Raw genomic sequence first — 21770 nt, 5'->3', positions numbered from 1 at the left:
GGATGTCATGTCCTAAGTATAGTGGATATTGGGATGGGCAGAGTTCTCTTAAGGTTACAAATCCTCCTGTAATGTATTCTTGTTTGAGGTGGTTCTTGCAGTCTGTTGATCATATTTCAAAACATGGGTCAGTCAGTGGTGCGTTCCATGCTAATCCTTAGGTCCCCCCTCAACACTTTGGAGACATCACAAAGGTCATGCAAGCAACCAGCCCGAAAAAACATACTGTCCCCTCTCCCTTCCCTTTCCTTCCATTCCCTTCCTTTCTCCTGGCCACTCTGTCTACATTCTTCTCCTCTTACCTGTAGTGCTTCAAAGGAGCAAGTCCTTCCCTCTGGCTCCCTGGGCTGCACTGATGAGACCCAACAAGGCTGGAGCCAGTCTATGGTTGTTGTGTTGCCATTCAGCGGGCAGGGGCTAACGCAGAACTGTTCACATCAGCATTGGACCAAGTCTGATTTGCATATGGTTGGTGCAATTCTGCAGTGGCACAGATAAGGATAACAAACAGTGTTATCTAATGCCCCCAGTGTAATTACCAGGGAATAAGTGACTTATTTGCTGTTAGAATTGCCCTAAGTGTTGTGGGTTTACCCAGATAAGGGTAATTTGCTTGATGTGCTATAGGCACTCAAGCTGCAACACATTGTTGAGGCTCAACAAAGTTAAAACCAGGTGGGGCTGCTTGTGTTCTCGTTCATTGGGGATGTGGCCTACACCTTGGCAGGACCGTTCCTAATGGGGCATGGCAGGCTGGCTTGTAGTTTGTCATTCTTCTGGAATGGCACAAACAAGCTAAAAGGCGATTGTATGGAATTGACACAGAGTAATTAACACTGGTTCAGATAAGTTCATGAATTGCCCTCCATCACCTGTTTGCTGTCTAAGCGGCTCGCCTTAAGAGGTGTGAGTATGTCCAGGCATCTCTTCCTTCTATGCTGTGCCATAGGAACCTAACCTGCACCTTACTGATGAGACTTCACAAGACCTAAGTACATCAGGAGTAACTTGTTTTTCCATTCGGAGAGCACATGTCCTGTTTGGCTGGATAGTTCACGACTGCATCAGGACAAGGACTGCTTAGCATATGGGTGTTCGTCTTCTGTAGTGTCGTAAATGAGACAAAAAATGTCCATATGGAATGCACTCAGAGTGATTATATGTTTTCTAGTTATTTCAAGCATTCACATCTGTTACTTTTTGCTGTTGAAGAAGCCTAACAGGGACATTGAGCTATTTACATGTTTCCTTTTTCCCTCCCTCGTTCTTTGTTTTTTTCCCATGTGCTGTGTGTCCAGGGCACAAGTCCCTACAAAAAGAAGTGGGAGGCCTAATCAAGTTAGGCAGTATGTAAGTGACATAATGGCGCAAGACATCACAGCGTGTGTCGGCGAGCATGGCATCACAGGAAGTGACCTCACAAACCATGACCTCACAGGAAGTTATATCACAAGAAGTGACATCAGATCTTAGGACCTCATAGGACACATATGTTTAGTAGGTCTATCATGAGTACATTTGAGCACATTACAACCGTTAACAAATGAGATTTTTCATCGGAGTTGTGCAAAAAAAGTGCTACAAACTGGACACAAAATCTGTGCATCTATAATATATATATATATATATATATATATATATATATATATATATATATATATATATATATGTTTTGTTTTTTTAACTCCGCCACAAACAATTTGACAACAAGGAGAAATGTGGGAGTAAATCTGTTCTGCCTAATTGGTTGCAAAGTCTGCATTTTAAAATATCTGTTGCCGTTAAAGCACGTGCTGCAGAGATCTGTGTTTTTTCTAGTTCCAGTTTTGAATCAAAGTAACATAGAGGGTTAATGTTTCCTGCAAAGCACATCATGTGATACAAAGTTGACAATTGTTATTTTATGTAGATGGGTAAGTGGGTTACTGCTTTTAACACAGAGATCCTTTTGTTACTTGCTATTTATAATTTTTTATTCTTATTCTAGAGCACAGTGAGCTACGAAGAACATCTGACTCCAACACCTTGTAACCCTCACTGTCTTATGTAACATATCTTGTAAATTGGTTTACACACATAATATTTATTATTAATGTATAATGTGTACCTAATGTAAATTGCTCCCACACACTGGATTGGGATGAGTCGCAAAAAAATACAACAAAATAGTGGCATTTAACCCCATTGCTGCTTGCGACGTCCAACGGACGTCACGTGCACTACCTCGGTAGTGCTGCGCATGTCCATTGGACATCGCGGCCCCGCCCGCGCAATAGAACGTTCCGCACTAGTGCGGAACGTTCGGCGCAGGTAACGGGTTAAATTGTTACTTCAGTAAATACTGAGACAGACCAACACATCTGGCATTCTTACAGTGCAAGCACATGTGTTATAAAGAGGGACTGAACAAAGTCAAAAGCATGCTTCTCTTAAGTACCTGTCAAATAATAAGCTGTGAGACTTTGTTTCCCCTCAATTGCATTTGCAGGTAGGTGTGTGGTTTAAGATAGTTCCCAGCCTGGATACTCAATTGAAAGGAGGTCTAATGGACCCTTAACTTCAGCCTTTAAAATAACACCTCCTACACATTGTTGCTCGGAATGAAAGCAGACAACATGCAGGCGCTGCTCAATGTGTCCCCAGGACGAGTTTAGTATATTTCTGTGGGGCACAACTTCTTGACGGGAGACAGCGTCCACCCTGTAGAAAGAGTGGGTAGAAAGCTGTAGGAAGCTAGCTCTGTATATACTATAACAATGTAGGGTATAGTGTTCCCAGAGTCCAGTGGATCCCCAGGGGTATCGCAGAGGCTAAAGTAGATAATACCTCACTCTCTTTTGTGCTAGTGTGGTTGAGCAGTCTGGCTTATCAGAGGGTAGTGTTAAGCATTTGTTGTACACACTCAGGCAATAAATGATATCACACACTCAAAGACTTAATCCAGACCAATTGTTTGCATTGTTATTTTGCTGTTTAATTTCTAGAACCAAGATTTATTTAGTAGCAGGTAAGTTAAATCCTTGTTGCAATGTGACTTTTCAAAATACAGTGAACACTGGTTTTTGTAGAAACATTCAGATAACTTTTTTGAAGTGAGAAAATGATGTCTAAACTGTTAAAAAAAATGCTTGTAATTACTTTTTGATTACTCTTCAATTTCTTGTAGATAACTTTTCTAGTTTTGCATGAAACACACTCCTAACACAGTTGATACAGCACAAGACATTTGTAAGGAGGTTAATTCTTGTGAAGGCAATAGGATTGGAATTTTGGGGGGTAGAACTATAGTTTTCCAAGGTTCAGGTTGACACTCGAGAGGCACCACCAGTGCACTAAGACGGGCGGGTGCAAAGTGCAGGGTACGAATGTGTGCCAATTGGGCTGGGAGCACCTTGGTTGGAGATTACTCAAGGGCAGGCCACGCATTCTCAGGAGCCAAGGTCCCAGGGTTAAGGTCAGGGTAAAGTGGGTCCCAGGTGGGCACCAAGCCCACACCACCAGCGGCTCAGTGACGGCCAGGTACAGGGTGCTCAAAAGGTGTTGGGAGCCCAATGCTTTTCAATGGAGGGCGTCGGACACGGAAAGGGACTGTAGGATGGAGCCAGAAGACTGGATGAAGGGAACTAATGACTGGAGTTTAAAGATGAAGGGTTTCTGGATACCAGAACATAGTCGGTCGGGCACCTCTGGACTCAGGAGCTGCGGGTGCAAGGGTATCCTTTCATGCTGGATTCTTCTCACCGGTTCTGGTCGCGGTTGGGGGGACCCTTCCGGATTAGGTTTCAGGCATCGAGAAGGTCAATGGAGGTCGCCCAACACTGCCACTCAGGTCAGGATCGTTGGGGGGACCTCGCTGAGCTGTTGGGCCACTTGGGTCGTGGGTGTTGGGTGCAGAGTGGTGAGTACTCGCGGATCCGGTTGGATCTGGGGTCCTCACTTAGGTTGGACAAATCCAGTGTCACGGGAGATAAGAGTTCTTTTAGAAGGAAGGGCAGGTCCCCAGGGTTCCTGGCTGCAGGACACGCTGGTTTCAGCTCTCAGGGGTTTGGAGCAGGAGACAGGCCAGTAGGACGGGGCCCAACGCAATTGTTGTTGTCCTTCTCTTCTGCAGCATGGCTCTTAGGTCATTCTTCTTCTTGTCACGTCGCATTTGAAGAGGCATGGTTCATGGGTGGCCCAAAATCCCAGATTTAGGGGCGTTACAGGGGTGGCCAGGTTGGGACCAATAGGTCCCTTCTTTGGGGTGTCTACACACCCTATTATGCCACACTCCACTGGTAGGGGGGCATAATCCTATTCCTAATTTGAGGGGTCCCCCATCTACAAGATGGTGGAGAATGAGATGTGTGCCTCACCTCGCCTGCCCCACCTGAGGGGAAGAGTTGGCAAATATGGGCATACCTTTCTTCCTGGCTAGGTTTTCCCACTGTTTCTCACAGCCAAAATTGGGTCAGACCGGTGTGAGCCAGTTGCTGATAGGAGCAAAAGGCTGAGGGTAGCTAACAAAGGTGTCAGGCCTTTGAAGCTCCATCTTCGAGGACCCATCCCATCCTGGGGGGCAAGGCATGACACCTCTGCTCAGGATGTGCTTTGATCATGGACCCAGATTGCGGAGGACTCTCTACCCAGAAATCTGTCTGGTGGTCACAGATGACTGGGAGCCAATCAGAAACCACACCAGAGTTGGTTGTTTTTCAGGGGTGCATCTCTAAGATGCCCTCTGTGTGCATTTTTCATTAAACCCAACACTGCCATTAGTGTGGGTTTTAATGTGCTGGGAGTTTGATACCAAATGTTCCCGACTTCAGTAAAGCCATCATGGAGCAGTGGAGTTCGTGTTGACAAACTCCCAGCTCATGTACTCAAAATTGCTTCACTGAACTTGCAATGTCTGTGAATAGGGCATATTGCTCTTGCAAATATTCCCTCGCCTGAATATGGTGTGCCCTGCCTTTAGGGGTGTGAGGCCTGCTAGAGGGGTGACTTACCCATGCCACAGGCAGTGTTGGTGGGCATGGCACACATGGAAGTGTGCCATGTTGACTGTGTTTTTTGTTTTATCACATATAAGCAACCGCTGTCATATGAATTCAAGTTAGGAATTCAGGCCATTTTTTCTTTAAAAAATGGAGAAGAACTAGAATTCTACCAGGATATGATAGTCTCCCTCCGCTTAATCTTTGGTCGATGGGGTATCCAAAGATATTGGAGTAGATGCCTCACTCACTTAACAGGACATGCCTCATCATAGGCGCCTATCCACACCCGAGTAAGATGGTGCTACCCGTGCGGACTCAACCATAGATGTAATGGGAGTTCTATTATAAAGGAAATACTGGTCATGCAGGGAACCAGATGAGTGATAGTAAAAATACCTACAGGTATACCTAAACAATGTGTTTTATTCGGAGGGTACCTGGGTGCCTGCTAGTGCCCAGGTCTACCAAGTAGGTGACCTCCCTTTTTCTCTCTAGGATAGGGTAAGGGCCACTCAATTTGTCCTGGAGGGCCCTTGGTGCCACAGGCTCCAAAGCCCACACCTGTTGCCCTGGTTGGAACTTTGCCAGTGCAGCTTTTTTGGTCAAAGCACAGTTTCTGGAGCTGTAAGTTGGCCTCAAGATTTTTAAATGTCTTTTCCATGTACTCACACATCCTGAAATAATGGGCTCGCACATAGTCCTGTACATCTTGTTTAGGTTCATGGAAAGGTCTCTCCCAACCTTCTTTTACAAGTGCAAGTTGTCCCCTCATAGGATGGCCAAACAGAAGTTCAAAGAGGGAAACCCCTACCCCCCTTCTGAGGCACATCCCTGTAAGCAAAGAGCAGGCATGGCAAGAGGACATCATGCCCTTCAATGTCCTGTTATATTTCTCAACAAGCATTAATTTATGGGTGGTAGGGTGTAGTGAATTTGAAGTTCACCCCACACTCATCCCACATTTGCTTCAGGTATGCAGACATGAAGTTGGTACCTGTTCTAACACAATCTCCTAAGGAAACCCTAGCGTGGTGAAGACACCAATGAGGGCCTACGGGAATTGCTTCAGGATACCTGGTAGCATGATCTGCTACTACCAGTATGAATTTGTTTCCTGAGCCTGTGGGCGGTTTCAGTGGGCCCACTATGTCAACACCAATCCTTTCAAAGGGAACCCCAACCAATGGTAGTAGAATTAAGGGGGACTTTGGGTGTCCACCTGTTTTGTTACTGGCTTGACAGGTGACACAGGAGCTGGCCTTCATTTTTTGGACATATGGGGCCAGTAGAGATAGGTGACACGCCTTTCCCAAGTTTTGGTCTGGGCTAGGTGCCCAGCTAGGGGGATGTCATGGCCTAAAGTGAGCAAGAACTCCCTATACAGTTGAGGCACTACCACTCTCCTAGTGGCACCAGGTTTGGAGACTTTGGTGTTAGTGTACAGGAGTCCCTCCTCTCAATAGACCCTGTGGTAGCCACTGACATCTCCCTTTTTCTGGTCAGCAGCTTGCTGTCAAAGGCTCTCAAGAGGTGGATAGACTTGCAGTCCAAGGTACAGCTGTTCCCTAGAGGGTCCCCCTGGGCCCAAGAGCTCAACCTGGTAATGTCCAAGTTCCATGGGCTCGGTTCCCTCTGGGGCTGACAAGTCCTCTCCCTGAGGAGAGGGGACCTGAGCGTATTGCTGTGTAGAAGCTGGTCCCCCAGTCTTTTTACCCTTTCTCTTGGAAGGTTGGGCCATCCTTTCAGGCTCCAACTCTCCTTTTCTCGAGTTTGTGCTCTTGTCTTCACACACACACACACACACACTATCTCAGGGATTTGCAGCATATCAGCATGTGTCTTTCTTTCCACCTCAGTCTATTCTGTGGTTTCCAGGTAATTTCCAAGCAGCTAGGCAGTTGTGAATTTTGAAGAGACTACTACCCGTTTCAGGCCAAAAACAACTTCCTCCCATTCCAATGTCACCATAGCCATGGCATGGTTAGTAGTGACACTGTCAGCATTGGTGGATACGTTTTTCCAGTCACAAATTTCTCTGGGGAAACTAGTGTATCTCTCACAATAGTGACACGGGCACCTGTATCCCTCAGGGCTTCTAGCCTGGTCGTATTCACTAAGGGGTATTGTAAGTACTATTTCAAGCTAGGGTTCAGACAGCCATAGTGGCTAACCCTCCCTCCTCTTCAGAGACTAGAACTGCCTCAGTGTAAACCCCGATTTGCTCTGGGCACACTGTTGATCCCATCTGGAGATTTGCCACACCAGTGCTAACTGAAGGGGGACTAGGGATGTTCGTGTTGGTGCAGGCAGCATCTCCAGTAGGGTGTCCAACCTTCTTACAGTTTCGGCACCAGGCCTTTAGAGGATCAAAATGTTTACCCTTATATCAACCAATGGACTGGGAAGACTTATGGGACCCACCCTACTGAACAGGTTGTTGGATGCCTTTAAAGGACTCTTGGTTTTTATCTTTTGGGGATCATCCCCTTTCCCCTGGGGAGGTTTTGTACCACCTTTTTTGGTCACACCTAGTGAATGTTTTGGACACCATTGTCTTGACCCAAGAATCTGCCTTCTTTCCCAATTCTTGGGGAGAAATCCGACCTAGGTCTACCAGATACTGGTGCAACTTTTCATTAGTGCAATTACTTAACATATAATCTTTCATCAGGAGATTGTAAAGCCCAATATAGTCATACACATCACTTCCAGGCAACCAAACATCTAATGTGTTTACTAAAGTAGTCCATTAAGTCAACCCAGGATTGGCTTGGGGTTTTGTGAGCCCCCATAATCTAATTCTATAGTTCTCAGTTGTGAGTCCAAAGCCCTCAATCAGGGTGCCCTTCATGAGGTCATTGGACTCAGTATCTGGCCCAGTGAGGATGAGTAGTCTGTCTCTGCAGTTACCATAGAACAGTTCCCAAAGTAAACGCCCCCAGTGTGACTTCTTCACTTGCCTCATTTGACAAGCCCCCTCACATGCTATGAACCATTTTGTGATGTCACCAGCTTCCTAATATTTGTGGACAATCCCTTTGGGGATTTTAGGGTCATGAAAACGTTCACTCTCCCTACATTTGATATTGCTGCCATCATTGATGGGGGCTAAGCCCATCTCTAATATTTCTTTTTCTAGAGCCAGGAGTCTGGACTCTAGGTCTAATCATGTGGTCAACCTTGCTAGAAGGTTGTCCTCTTCACTGAGTTTGTCGTCAGTGATTTCACCAAGACCTGGCCCACATGTGTGGGTTCTAGGGTTGGTGAGTGCTAACCTTGAAGTCAGGGCTACATGGGCCCTGTTCTCCCTACCTACTGGTGGGGGTTGGATGCAGGGCAGGCTCTAGGGCGGTGAGATCGGCGCAACCACACGGGGCGTTGACTTGGGATGGGGCATCATTTTGGAAAATATGTATTAACATTTTAAAAGCACCTGCTGTCTCGTCCCGGGCCTCCAGCATTTTTCAGACATCAATTAAAATGTCAAGAGAAGTCCGTTGATTAATCGTCTTCCTGGAAAGAGACTGGAGGTTTGTCTAGTGGGTTAAAATGCCTGCTGCTAAGAATGTGTACCATTCAGATAAGGAAGTGCATATAATGTAAATAGGTCAGTGGGTTACTGCTTCTGTAAGAAAGCTCCTTTTGTTACTTGTCATTTATAAATCAAAATCCTAATATAGAACATTGAGCTATTAACTATTACCCTAGAGTTGCTGCGAAATGCAAGGTATATTTGTTAGAGCAATATGTTTTTTGCCCAGTCTTTCATTATCCTAATCTTGTGAAAAGGGTTCATTTGTGTAGAAAACAATTCTTATTATGAAAGAGAACCCCTAACAATGATTTTATGTTTTAAATTCTGAATTTGTGCCTTTCCTGAATAAGAACTTAACTATATTGCCTATCAGTATCGATGACATGTCACTACCACACTACAACTTGTAGTACTGTCTGAAGTAACATTTCCTATACACTGATTTACACACATATGAATGTCTGTGTGCAATGCGTGTGTGGTGTAAAGTGCTCTGACACCTTACACTGGTATGAGTGGTGCTATAAAACTAAATGAATCTGACAGTGGTTATGGAGACTTAAGAGGCACTGTTAACGGGTGCTTGTGAGGGAATCCGTGGCAGAGGTGGGCGCCAACAGACATTGTTGCACAGGGTGCCGCGAGCACTAAAGCCGGCATTGGTTGTATGAGATCCTCCCCATCACTCGTTTTATCTATTACTGAGGTGTGATCTTCCCTCTCAGAAGGGTGGTTCTTTGAATATTCTGCCAAGAGCGCCTGGAGCTTGACCTTGGAAGGATGTGACCGCACAGGTATTTTCTTACGTTTGCATAGAGATCTTAATCTGGCCATCTCTAGATGAAGGTAAGGGGTGATGTCGAGCTCATTCACCCTGTTCTCTATGTCAGCTATTACTTTAGACATGTTTCGGATCTTTTTAAAAGAGGTCAAAAACTTCTAAACCCTTTTACCCCTAACTACAGTGAGGTTGAGACTTTTTAAATTGCTAGAGGGACTTAAGCAAGGCCGTTACAAGACTTTTGGGAATTTGGAGAAAAATTGTCAATTCGAGAAATGAGTTGAACTAAATGCAATTTTTGGGATTGTAGTTGTGTGATCAGATGTTGACCAAGTGGTCCAAACATTTTGTAGACCCCCATCACCGATGCACCAATGTACTGGCTCTGTATATACTATACCAAAGTAGGGTGTAGTGCACACGGAGTGCAGTGGATCCCTTGAGGTATAGCAGAAGCTAAAGTAGATAATACCTTACTATATTTTGTGGTAGAGTGGTTGAGCAGTCAGGTTTATCAGGAGGGTAGTGTTAAGCATTTGTTGTACACACTCAAGCAAGAAATTATATCACACACTCAAAGACTGAATCCAGACCAATTGTTTGTATAAAAAGTTATTTTGCTGTTTTATTTCTAGAACCAAGATTTACTTATTAACAGGTAAGTTAAACTCTTCATACAAGGTGACTTTCAAAAAACAGTGAACATTGATTTTGTAAGCCAGATTACTTGTTCAATTGAGGAAATGATTTGTAAACTGTTCAAAAATGCTTGTAATTGCCTTTCGATTACTTTTCGATTACTGTTCTAGTTTGGTATGAAACACACGCCTAACTCAGTGTAGACTACACAGGACTTTTAAGCAGGTTAATGTCTGAAGGCAATATGTTACTTTTTGTGCAGTGCAAGACAGTTCAACTCTTAGAGGAATTTTCAGAAAAACCTACCATTCTGTCCTTTGGGAAAATTAAGTGTTAAGTTTACAGGTGACTGAAACGGTTTTAGGATTGGAGTTCCCCAAGGTCCCAGTTGCACTCAAGGGGCACCAGCAGCGGCACTAGGGTGGCCGGGTGCAGAGTGCAGGACACCAATGCCAGCCAATGGCGATAGGGGGCACCTTGGTTGGTGGCTGCTCACGGACAGGCCACTCTGTCTCAGAAGCCAAGCTCCTATGGTTAGGCCAGCGCAAAGGGAGTCCAAGGTTGCAACCAAGTCCACACCACCAGCAGCGCAGTCTGTCATGGAAAAGTACTACAGGCTGAAGCCAGAAGCTTGGGTGAAGGGAACCATCGACTGGAGGATGAAGATGAAGAGTTTCTGGACACCAGGACACCATTGGTCAGGCATCTCAGGACTCAGGAGCTGTGGGTGCAGGGGTGTCCTTTTGTGTCTGATTCTTCTCACTGGTTCCGGTCGTGGTGGGGGACCCTTCAGGATTAAGCTGCAGCCGTTGAGGAGAAGGTCGGAGGAGGTCAATCAACACTGCCCCTCCGGTCACGATCGCTGGTGGGACCTTCCTGGGGTTTTGGGCTACTCGGACTTGGGCAATGGACATCTGGCGCAGAGTGGTGAGGACTCGCAGATCCGGCTGGTTCTGGAGTCCTGGTTTGGGTTGCTGTTGGACAAATCCGATGTCCAAGGGAGATGAGTCCTTTTAGAAGGCAGGGCAGGTCCCCGGAGTTCCTGGAGGTTGCTGGCTGCAGTACACGCCGGGTTCAGCTTGCAGGGGGTCAGAGCAGGGGACAGGCCGGTAGGGGTGGGGCAAAAGCAGTTGTCATGGCCATCCTCTTCAGCAGCACAGCTCTTCAGTCCTTCTTCTTCTTGTCACTTTGAATCTGAAGAGGCAAGGTTCAGGGTTTCACTTAAATACTAGATTTAGGGGTGCTACAGGGGTGTGCATGGTGGGACCAATGGGTCCCTTCCCAGGGGCATCTACACTCCCTAGTATGCCATCCTCCAGGGGGAGGAGGCATAAGCCTCTTACTGATTGGAGGGGTCCCCCCATGTACTAGTTGGCGGCAACTGGGATGTCTGCTTCACCTCACCTCCCACACCAGAAGGGTGAAGCTGACAAAGGTGGGCACATCTCCCTTCCTGGCTATGTTTTCCTGCTGGTTCTTGTGCCCAAAATGGGGGTCAGAACCAGTGGGAGCTAGTTGCTGATTGTATCAAAAGGCTGGGACTAACTCACAAAGGTGTCAGGCATTTGAAGCTCCCTTTTCATGGACCCTGCCCACTCTGGGAAGGAGGCTTGACACCTCTGCCCAGGGTGTGCTTTGTTCCCAGAGAGTGGAGGGCTCTCTACCCATGGGCCAAGAAATCTGTCTGGTGCTGGCAGATGGTTGGCAGCCAGTCAGAAACCACACCATAGTTGGTGGTTTTTCAGGGGGCATCTCTAAGATGCCCTCTGTGTGCATTTGTTATTAAATCCAACACTGGCAATAATGTGAGTTTAATGTGCTGGAAAGTTTGATACACAATGTTCCAGATTTCAGTAAAGCCGCCCTGGAGCTGTGGAGTTTGTGTTAACAAACTACCAGCCCATGTACTCAAAATGGCTTCACTGCACTTACAATGTCACAGACACTGTAGGGACATATTGCTCTTGCAGATATTCCCTCACCTGGATATGGTGCCCCCTGCCTTTAGGGCTGTAAGGCTGCTAGAGGGGTGACTTACCCATGCCATAGACAGTGTTGGTTGGGCATAACATACAGGTATGCGTGCCATGTCGACTCTTTAGTTTAGTCCTTACTGTCAGGGTGGGAGTGTTAAGGTGAGGGGTCTCTGAGGGTGGCATTATACATGCTGCAGCCCTCAAAGGCCCTCTGTGGTCACTAGGATCTTGGTCCAGGGCTACCTTTTACAAGGGACCTACAGGTAGCCCAGAGGTGTGCCAATTGTGGGTACAAAGGTAAAGTCTTAGAAAAGAACATAGGTGCCGGGCCTGGTTAGCAGGTTCCCAGCACACACTCAGTCAAGTTGGGATCGGGTATCTCGCAAAACGTTAGTGGTTAACACCTCATATACATATAGAGATGACATATACCCGCATTTACCCCCGACTTGTGCCCTCTTTGTGTCCATCCTCTTCCTTTGCTGTGCTGTGCACTTTAAAGCACCCTAAGCGTAACATTTAGTGTTATGCATGCAGCCAATGGGATATTAAGGAAAAAGGATTTACCCTAGATTAATATCCGCTCAAAGATGTCCCCTCAAGGTACTTTAATTATATTGGCTGAAACATAACATAGCAGGAGACAGACTAGAGTGAACATTATTATAGACACTCTGTATTTGTGAGATGATGTGATATGGGGTAGAGGTAGAATATAACACAGCTATCAGAGATGCTAGAAACATTTTAATATCCAACCACGTTGGATATTACAACATGTTAATAACTGAGAAATCTATGTTTGTACAGTAAAAGATGTGGTCAAATAATAAAAAGCTCACAAGTTGAAATACCCAATAGAAAAGAAAGATTACCCAATGAACACATAATGGTAAACCAAGGAGACTGGGGACCCTTGTCATTTCAGGTGAACGACTTTTCAGAGATGAAGTTGGGGAAGACATGTCACCCATAACTACAATGTGGTGGGAACCCACAGGAACTAGATCGCATCTAGGGATCATTAGGGTCCTTTTTGGGGTCTCTAGATCTGGCTGCGGCACAAACCAGCTGGGTACTGTATCTCTGCAAGAAAGGGCAGACTGCAAGGGTTCAAAGCAATAAAAGGTAGGCAGGGAGGGTGTGTGTCTGTCACAGTCAAAACTTCAACTCACCCACACATTTAGATGCCTTGTAAACCTCTTCTGGTCTCTGGTAAATGAAAGCAGGGGCTTCCAAGCACTGTATCTACATCTTTGAATTCTTCTTTTTGACTGTGGCTTTGGCACAGGCAAGGTCCACAGCAGGTCAGGCCATCTGACCCGTCTATTGCGATCCTAGCCTCGCGAAATGGGCAGCGCTCCTCTCCAAAAGCTCTAAAAGCATGGAGGTCTATCAATGTAAGTATCAAATGATATCTCTATTGACATGTTTATTTCTGCGATTAGAAATCCTACATACCCAGGTTGTGGCAGAGTTTTCCTCCTCATCCTGGCTTCTCTGAAAGTCATCCTCTGCCCGGAATGGCCTGTTGCCCACATGACACCAGCTAGATACAATCTCAGGTACTCGCCGGCTGCGGACAGAAACATTTTGTTTGCTTCTCAGGCAGCACCTTGGACAAAGAAAGCAGGAGAGAAACAAAGGGGGTGGGGCTGTCCTTGTAGATTCTTTGCAGGTATCAGCCATCCTACATTTGCTCCTGTTATTTCATCCCAAAACTTGTTTGTGGTCATCTGATCGCAACCGTAAAGAAATAGTCAACACAACTGTTGCTTATGTTCTTATGTTTGCGTTCGTTTTCGTGAAAGCTAGGCACATAACATTTGCATCTATTCAAACTAATTTTAAAAAAGTAAACATTAATCGACTCCATTTGTCACAGGTCACTGGGCTTAAATTAGAAGGGAAGGGCTAACAATGTATATATGTATGTGTTTTTCATTTACACCACTCAATGTCTGTTACAGTTAAAAACATACATTAAGTGAATCTCTATAACATTGTTTTATCGACAGAAGTATAAGGACAGGCACCCTTTGACTCCAGGTCCAATGAGGATGTCTCTGGTATCACGAAGAATGTCAAGAATGCAGGTGCTGTGAGGGCCGCCTGGTCCAACGAGATCCCTTGCCAGACCTAATTCTACTAGGAGTGCCCCTGGGGCTCGTGCCAGACTGGTTCTGAATGGCCCTGGTGCCCAAGTGCCAGCACACCACAAGGGCGGGGGTCCCTTAACCAGTGCCCCCTCTGTTGTTCAGGGATGACTGTCCCTAAGTATGACATAGCCAAGTCTCATAATAGATCATCCGTCTTTCTTGGGCCTTTAGAGGGAAATCCATCAATGAGCCGAGCTCTCATTCACTCTTGGAAACTCAACTGGAGGAGGAGAAGGGGGACCCAAGGCTTCAAGTGGGCCGGGTCTCACCGGTGCTGAGCAGTTTATTAAAGGCGTCGGGCAGTTTTTTAAAGGGGGCCTCGAAACGGGTCTCTCTCGAGCTCTGTTTTGTGCCCGGGCACAGCGTCCGTTTTTTACCGGACTGCAGTGACAGCAGGTACAGGTGAGCGTTGTAGGGGAAGGGAAATCCTTCAAAGAGACTCATTTTTTCTCTGGATTACCCCTTCTCTTTTTGAAACTCAGCTGCAGCAACATTGTTGTGGTGTTACCAAGGCTTTAAGTGGAAGCTTTTTCAATAATATATACAAGCCATAGTTGCTGCTTATTTATCTTATGCAACTAACAGCCATTGACAAACCCAATAGTGCTGACTTGTTGTAGGTATGATGTTACTTGCTGTATCATATATCTGGATGCAATGACAGAAACAGCAAAATACAAGTCGGGCGACACGCCATGCTAAGCACAGATTTTTAAGTTATGTATTTTTAAACCACGCCCCATAATTACATTGGTCACGCCCCTTTGAGAGACCCCCCTGTTTCATTCCACTTAAAGCCCTGGGAGGCCCTTGGCCTTTCCTTGGCGAAGCTAAACAACAGCCAGCCCTGCAGTGATCTCACCATTAGACTGGTTGAGTTGACCAGCTGCATAGTTGCTTTCAGGGCTGCTCCACTGCTGATTTAGGGCTGAATGTAACCACTGCCCCTTCTTACCCACCATACCAAGCCTTGGGATCGCACCCTCCATAGACGGATAATTCACTAACACTATATTCTTTTGACTACAGCTCCAATCGTGCTAATGTAACACCTCCTACTGTTCCCCAGTTCCACAGATGCTGTGCATCGACAGGGACGTATGCACCAGCGCTGTTATCATGTGTGACATTAGTTCAGGACAGGCTTTGCCTAGGCCTCCCTATGAACAGGAATGAAAGGGTTCAGGGCTGTGTAGGTACTTAGCATTAAATGTCCAGAAAAAGTACCACACTGATTACCAAAGCGCGACAGGTCTTTTTTAATGTTGTATGATACTACATTAATCTGTGACTGTAGCACTACCAATACACCATCAGATCTTGAGGCTATGTATTATATTCATGTTACCACTATCATGAACTCTCTTGCATTACTTTTTGTTAATAGTACTTTGACCCATTTCTTTGCCATAGATTAACCCTAATATTTGTGTGTGTGTGTGTATGTATGTGTATGTGTATATATATATATATATATATATATATATATAACATACATATGTGTATATACACACATATGTATATATAATCAATTATTAAATAATGTAATTAGTTTTGCTAGAAAAGGAAAGAAGCGTGGCCTTTTATACTGTGGGAGAGGTGTGGCGCAGCGGCCAGGGCGGCTGACTCGGAGCATGGGCTTAGGGGTTACGGTTTGATTCCCGGAAGCAGGGCCGGCTCTAGGCTCACGGAGGCCCTGAGCAGGGAGTGTAGGTAGGGGGCCCGAGGTCGCCAAATCCCTGCCAGGGGCCGCCACGCAAATATGTATCTAAGCAGTGCTTTAAATGGGAAAAAATAAGTGCAGGTACTCATTAAAATGCGCAAGAGGTGTAGTGAGTGGGCGGGGCTAGGGGCGGGGCTAAGGGCAGGACATGATGATACTTAACGACTTCTATAATAGTTGCATCACACAGCAAAACACATGATAAATGTGTTTATATAAACAAAGCAGGTTAACTCATTACACAAAATGAAAGAGAAATGCAATAATATGTTAACATTTCCTTTTTTTTGCAATAGTTACACCTTCTTAATGCCATACTGTCAATTGCTGTTGTTTAGCACAATACTATATATTTTTGAGCAAGTGAGTAGGAAGAAACTGAAAATATCCCCACTTCGAACCAAAGCTCTTATGGCACCAAGCAAATCATCATGACCCTCCCCAGAACATATCTCTTGTCTCTTCCATCCATCTATCCATTCATCCTTTCATCCAACCATTTACCTGCTGATGTTCACCATTTACATTCTGTTGTCTATTCAGTTTTTCATCCATCATTCAGTTGATTTTCACCTTTCCGTCTGTCCACCTTTCATATCCAAACCTATCCATCCTTCCCTAAACCTATCCATTAATCTTTTCACTCATCCATCTCTTTATCCACCTTTTCACTCATCCATCAATCCTTTCGCTCATCTATCCATCAACCCTTTCACTCCTTAATACCATCCGCCCTTTCATTCCATCCACCCTTTCAACCAATCCCTCCTTTCACTCATCCATTATCCCCCCTTTCATCCATCCTCTCTACCTTTCATTCATCCATCCAATATTTAACTTATCCACCCATCATCTGCCCTTATATCCAATCATCCACCCTCTTTCACCCATCCATTCACTCATCCATCCATCCATTCATCTGCACATCCACCCTGGCTCACTCATCCACCCATCCACTCACTCACTGACCAACCCTCCCTACTGTTATTTATGAACCTTTGTCGCCGAGCAGACATGTACACACAAAGGGCCACCCATTTTCTTTAAAATAACTCCTGAGAGTTTCTTGATTCTTTCTCTCTCACTTGTTTTGCTTTAAAAAAACAGGCTTACAAATGCAGGCAAACAGACAAACATAAGCAGACACACAAAAGATTTCGGTATGTTAAAAGCCATGTTATACTCTTCAATATGGCTTTTTTAATTGCCACTGCCAGGGGATTGCCAAAACTGCTAGTTTAGACAAAACGTAGTGCATATTAAGCCCAGACTCTAGTGTGCCCATTTGCAAGGCCCCCTGCCGTGCTGGAGCCCCATAATAATTTTCGTAACAAACATTTTAAATGTCAGCAGCAGGAGAATATTAAATTATCTCTTTACAGCTGTCAGAACGATCCACCAAGGAGCTGCTGGCTGGCACCGCAGGGATCTCTGGCCTGTCTCTTCCTCAGGGAGTCAGACAGCGAGCCCTGGTGCAGTGTCTCTGCCTGTGCCCTCTGCTCCCACCATGAGACTCACAATGGCATGGTGAGTCTGGGGCAGAGGTCAGGAGGAGGTGTGCAGGTGCTGAACCCGGACCCTCTGCAGGTTGCAAGTATCCTAGTGTTAGAGTACTCTTCTGCTGATATGGTAAATGCTCTGTGTCGCGTAAAATCCAGAACACAAACACATTACCAAACATGGTTGGAAACTAGTGTAAGCCTTTTGTAACCGTTTCCATTCCAAACCAAAGCCATACAGTGTCCTCCAGGAGACCTTTAGCTTTGCTAATTAACTTATTCACCACATTTACATTTCTTTAGGAAGGAGGCAGTCTTTCGCTGCCAGCTCTTCCTCACACAGTATAAATATAGTGCGAAGAGCACAACGTGCAAGTCGCCATCCACCACCACAACAGGCACCAGCGGGCTCTCAGGAAAGAAAAGCACTTGTGGTGTTTTAACCAGGGCGTAGCCTTTATTTTGCACATTAAATTCCAACTCCATGCATCAGGGGAATTTCATGGGTGCACTGGGGCCGGCTGGCTGGCAGGAAAGGCAACATCCTGCCACAGCCTGGGCATATAAGAAACAGACCTTGAGGCATTTGGCGTTAGGAAGGTGGGCGCCTCAGTGCAGAAAACAGTTAGATTAGCGCTCCAGGGGCCTCTTCCATCGCATAGACAATGCGATCGAAGAGGCCCCTGGAGCGTCAATCTAACTGTAGGGTTAATGCCCAGACAGGGCATTAACACTCACATCAAGAGAAAGGACGTGTGAAATTCCGCCGCCGTTTACCCTGCACTGACTTTCTTTCACTACCTGAAGTGCTGCGCTTTGAAAAGCACACGCGCGCACACTAGCAGGTAAAATGAATCTCCACCCATCTCTGTCAAGCACAGCATGACGGCGAGCATCGGACATTATTTAAAAGAGCCCTGCTGAATAGCTCAGCTGGGGCTCTGATGGGCGGGAGGGGGCTGCAGAAGCGGCGACTCGGCTGCCAGTGACATGTCCCACTCCGGCCCACAAGCACAGCCACGAGCAGACCTTTTCATGAGTACCGGTACTCTCCTCGGGCAGTAGAGAAGTGCCGGTACTCAAAGTGACAAATTTAGGAAGTGCCGGTACTCAGTACCGGTGAGTACCGGCCCATTTAAAGCACTGTATCTAAGGATATATATCGGCGTGGCGGCCCCTGGGGTTTAGCGGCCCTGTGCAGGTGCACAGCTTGCACATGCCTTAGGCCGGCCCTGCCGGAAGCTCAGCCCAGCACCCTGTGACTCCGGGCAATTGCTCGCTTAATCTTCCTGACGGCACTCAGCGCTTTGAGACTCCTAGCAGTGATTAGTTTGCGCTTTAGGAAGTACCGGGTTATACTGTGTTATGGTTTTAGGGCCCATCCGAGCCCCGCTCCCGAGAAGGCCTCCTTCACCTGAAGCGCACTTGATAATTATCGCATTGCCGACTTGGTAAAGAAAAAAGTCCATATTAGCCCAATTACTTCTCACCCCGGTCCAACATATACAGTTTAGGGTGCTGTGCTGTCCTTCAATCGAAAGCGCCTAGGGTCTTCTTAGGGGTTATGAAGCGCTACACAAATGTCTCAGCAAAACAATGTAAACTTGTATGAAGTATACATTTATTGCGGCAACACTGAAGCTCTTTTGCTGGTTTATTTCACTGCATTGCAAAAAGCACACTTCATATTTTCAAATCGTTTCTAACTAAATCTTTTGAGCGGCATGAAGGTGCAGGCGCGTGACATGTTTTTGGGAGATAAAGACAGTGACTAACAGTTCTGGTGCACGCGTGCTCTCTCTGCTCTGCGCACCACTCGTGGACAGAGACGTTTTAAGGTATGGGCAAAGTGGGCTCTGGCCCAGGGCCCCAGCATTATAGGGGGCCGCCTACAGAAGCAGCTCTGCTTTGCAGGGAGTCTTACCCTGGTGACCTTGAATAATTCTTAAACAGATTGTTTTAAATCCCTTTTTCCTTTAAATTTATTTTTTAATGTGGGTGATGTTTGACAGTCTATTACAGACGTTTTTCAGAGAAATGTATTCATGTTTCATGCTCATCCTTAAAAAAGTTTCTTTTAGTTCAAAACAGGACCTATATATCAGAAATGGAAGGGTGTCACAGAGATTATTTGCAGTAATATTAGTGAGCTGTTCCTGTGTTACAATATCACAAAAAAGTCACCATCTCTGAATATTAGATGTAAACACATTAAGAATTTAGACCTGTGTCTGTGCAAAGAGGGCATGAAAGAGCCGAAACTGGATTATTATTTCGAAGCCGTTCTGAACAGGGGCCCCCAAAATCCATAACATGTCCCTGTTCTTGGAGTTTGGCGCCACATTTAGGACGACTCTGGCCAGCGGGGGATCCGTCGGTTGGGACACACAGAGGGTTACCAAAGACTTCCTCCCTTCCAGAGGCCTCCTGCTGCACCTTGGACAGGGGTATAAAGCAGGGGTCACGGAGAGCGCCAGAAGTCCGCCCGAACCTGGAGGAACCATGACCCTGCTGCTCCTGTGCGCTGCCCTCGCCCTGCTCCCGGCCACGCCCCTCGGGGGCCCGCTGCCAGGTCGCGCCAGAATGGTGAGATGGATGATAATAATAGCTGCTTTTCAAGTATATGTACCGCCTCATGTTAAACTTTCTCCGTTTTAAGCGCTCCAATTAACTCCCTTATGTATTAACTTATGTGTCGTCTTGGTATGGATTTAGGGGTTTCATGTATGCTTTAGTGGCTCCTTTTGGTAGGTTTTGGTCGCCTTAAAGGGAAATACAAAATCAAGGACAGAATTCGACAGTCTTATCAAACGGGCAAAGAGAGTGCAGTGGGCGGATGGTGTAGGCCAGGTCGGATCTGCTAGCAGAGGTGCGCGAGCCACTGAAAGGCCACGCCGGATCCCGCCTGGCTCCGCTCTAGCGCCCTCGGACCATCGAACCCAAAACGAGCTTTGAGGGTGGCTTCTACCTGCTACCCACACTCTCACCTCACGGGCTAAGAATGAACGTCAAAGCATTAACCTCCGATACCAAACAGGCAAGGGAAAGAGATTTCCATCTAGTGGCTGAATTGCCAAATGCGTAACAAGAAAACCTGGCATTCAATCCGGCTTTCCTACTTAACCAAGTTGTGCGATCCTGGGCAAATATTTTATTTTGCCTAAACATATTTTTCCTCATTATCGAATCCAAGAGCACGTTCAAATAAGTTCAGGATCAGTGCTGTACAAAACCCTGTTGTGTTTGTTTTAATGGACTATCAGGTTGCTCAATCTTTAGTTAGAACCTAGGCCACATGAAGGGTACACAAAAAATAACTTGGCTCTTAGTTACGCAATGGCTTTGTCGTGTGGGCAGGGCAGATGGGTGAAAATGTTTTTAAGTTCACTTTTAATAACTATCACTTTTAATAAATGTCTCAATGCAGTGATACAGTCTGGGGCCTTATTATAGAAAGTGCACTAGGGGTGCAACAGGCATGTGTGCCCCCGGGGCACTTTGGTGTTACAGAAGGGGCCGCCGACGCCTGTGCGGCCCCAGGTTCAAATCATGGCCTTGGCTCAGCATCCTGTAGATCTGTTATGAAGCTCACTTATGCCAACGCTTGCTTTGTCCTGGCCCTCTTATCAGTTCCTTACTCTTCCTGTTTCCCTTTCCTTCCATCATCCTACCACCCTCTCCTTGCCCCTCTGCCCCAATTTTGTACAGGCGAAAACGAGCTGGGGCACAAAATAGATGATTCAGGCGAGGGGGTGAGGGGTCGCTGTGTGTTCCCAGGCTGCTCTCTGCTGGGAGGCAGTCAGCTAGGTCTGATCTGGGAGCACAGAGAGACCCCTTCCTATTGATATTACCAGCCTTAAAAAGAGGCGAATGAAACAAAGACATTTGAAGCTGTATGGGCGGGGGGGGGGGGGGGTAGGGGGGAGGGGGAAGGGGAGGGGGGCGGTATTTAATACCGTGGCTGAGCGAGTCCGAATATTTAGTTGGCGGTAAGCCTGGCTCTGACCCTGGCACTGTCGTGTACAGGTCTAAGGATTCACATTTTGGTGACTGGCTTTGGCCTTGCTGGGGTAGAAGTTGCACACTGCTGATGCGACAAACCCTAACTGGTGCTTGTCTTTAGGCAGCTTGAGCCGCAGCTCCTGAAGCGTCAGAAGGAGTCTGTGCTGTCATTGGAATTGCCCAGGAACCCCAGTGGCATCACTAACCTTCCTGATAGTCGACAGGCCACCAATACTCTCACTAAATTCATTCTTGAAATTATCAGCTGCAGAGAAGACTCTGAAGCTGAGGCACTTCTATATGCAGGCTCTTGTGATTAGTAAACATTGCGGTGTGGTGAGAGTGTGGATAGAGCTGGAGCTTATAACACCCTGCATTGAGATCAAGGTTTGGTAGGATGCAACAAACTGTTCGTTGGCCAATGCTGTAATGGTGGTCACCATGGCTACAGCCAGGACTGCTACATGTGTGAGTGTG

General features: G+C 46.3%; 1 protein-coding gene across 1 annotated transcript in view; it reads left to right on the top strand.

The window, feature by feature from the left end:
• The first annotated feature begins 19783 nt into the window (after positions 1-19783).
• LOC144755591 (hatching enzyme 1.2-like) overlaps positions 19784-21770 on the top strand; it is a 196357-nt gene continuing 194370 nt past the window's right edge. Inside the window, exon 1 of the mRNA XM_078644700.1 lies at positions 19784-19877. Coding sequence (XP_078500826.1) covers positions 19794-19877 — 84 coding nt within the window. The 5' untranslated portion in view covers positions 19784-19793. The remainder of the gene's footprint in view (positions 19878-21770) is intronic.

The sequence above is a fragment of the Lissotriton helveticus genome, chromosome 5_1 (assembly GCF_964261635.1).
Source record: "Lissotriton helveticus chromosome 5_1, aLisHel1.1, whole genome shotgun sequence".
In the NCBI taxonomy this organism is placed as follows: domain Eukaryota; kingdom Metazoa; phylum Chordata; class Amphibia; order Caudata; family Salamandridae; genus Lissotriton; species Lissotriton helveticus.
The sequence above is the reverse complement of the archived record's forward strand: the minus strand, read 5'-3'. Positions and strand labels throughout refer to the sequence as shown.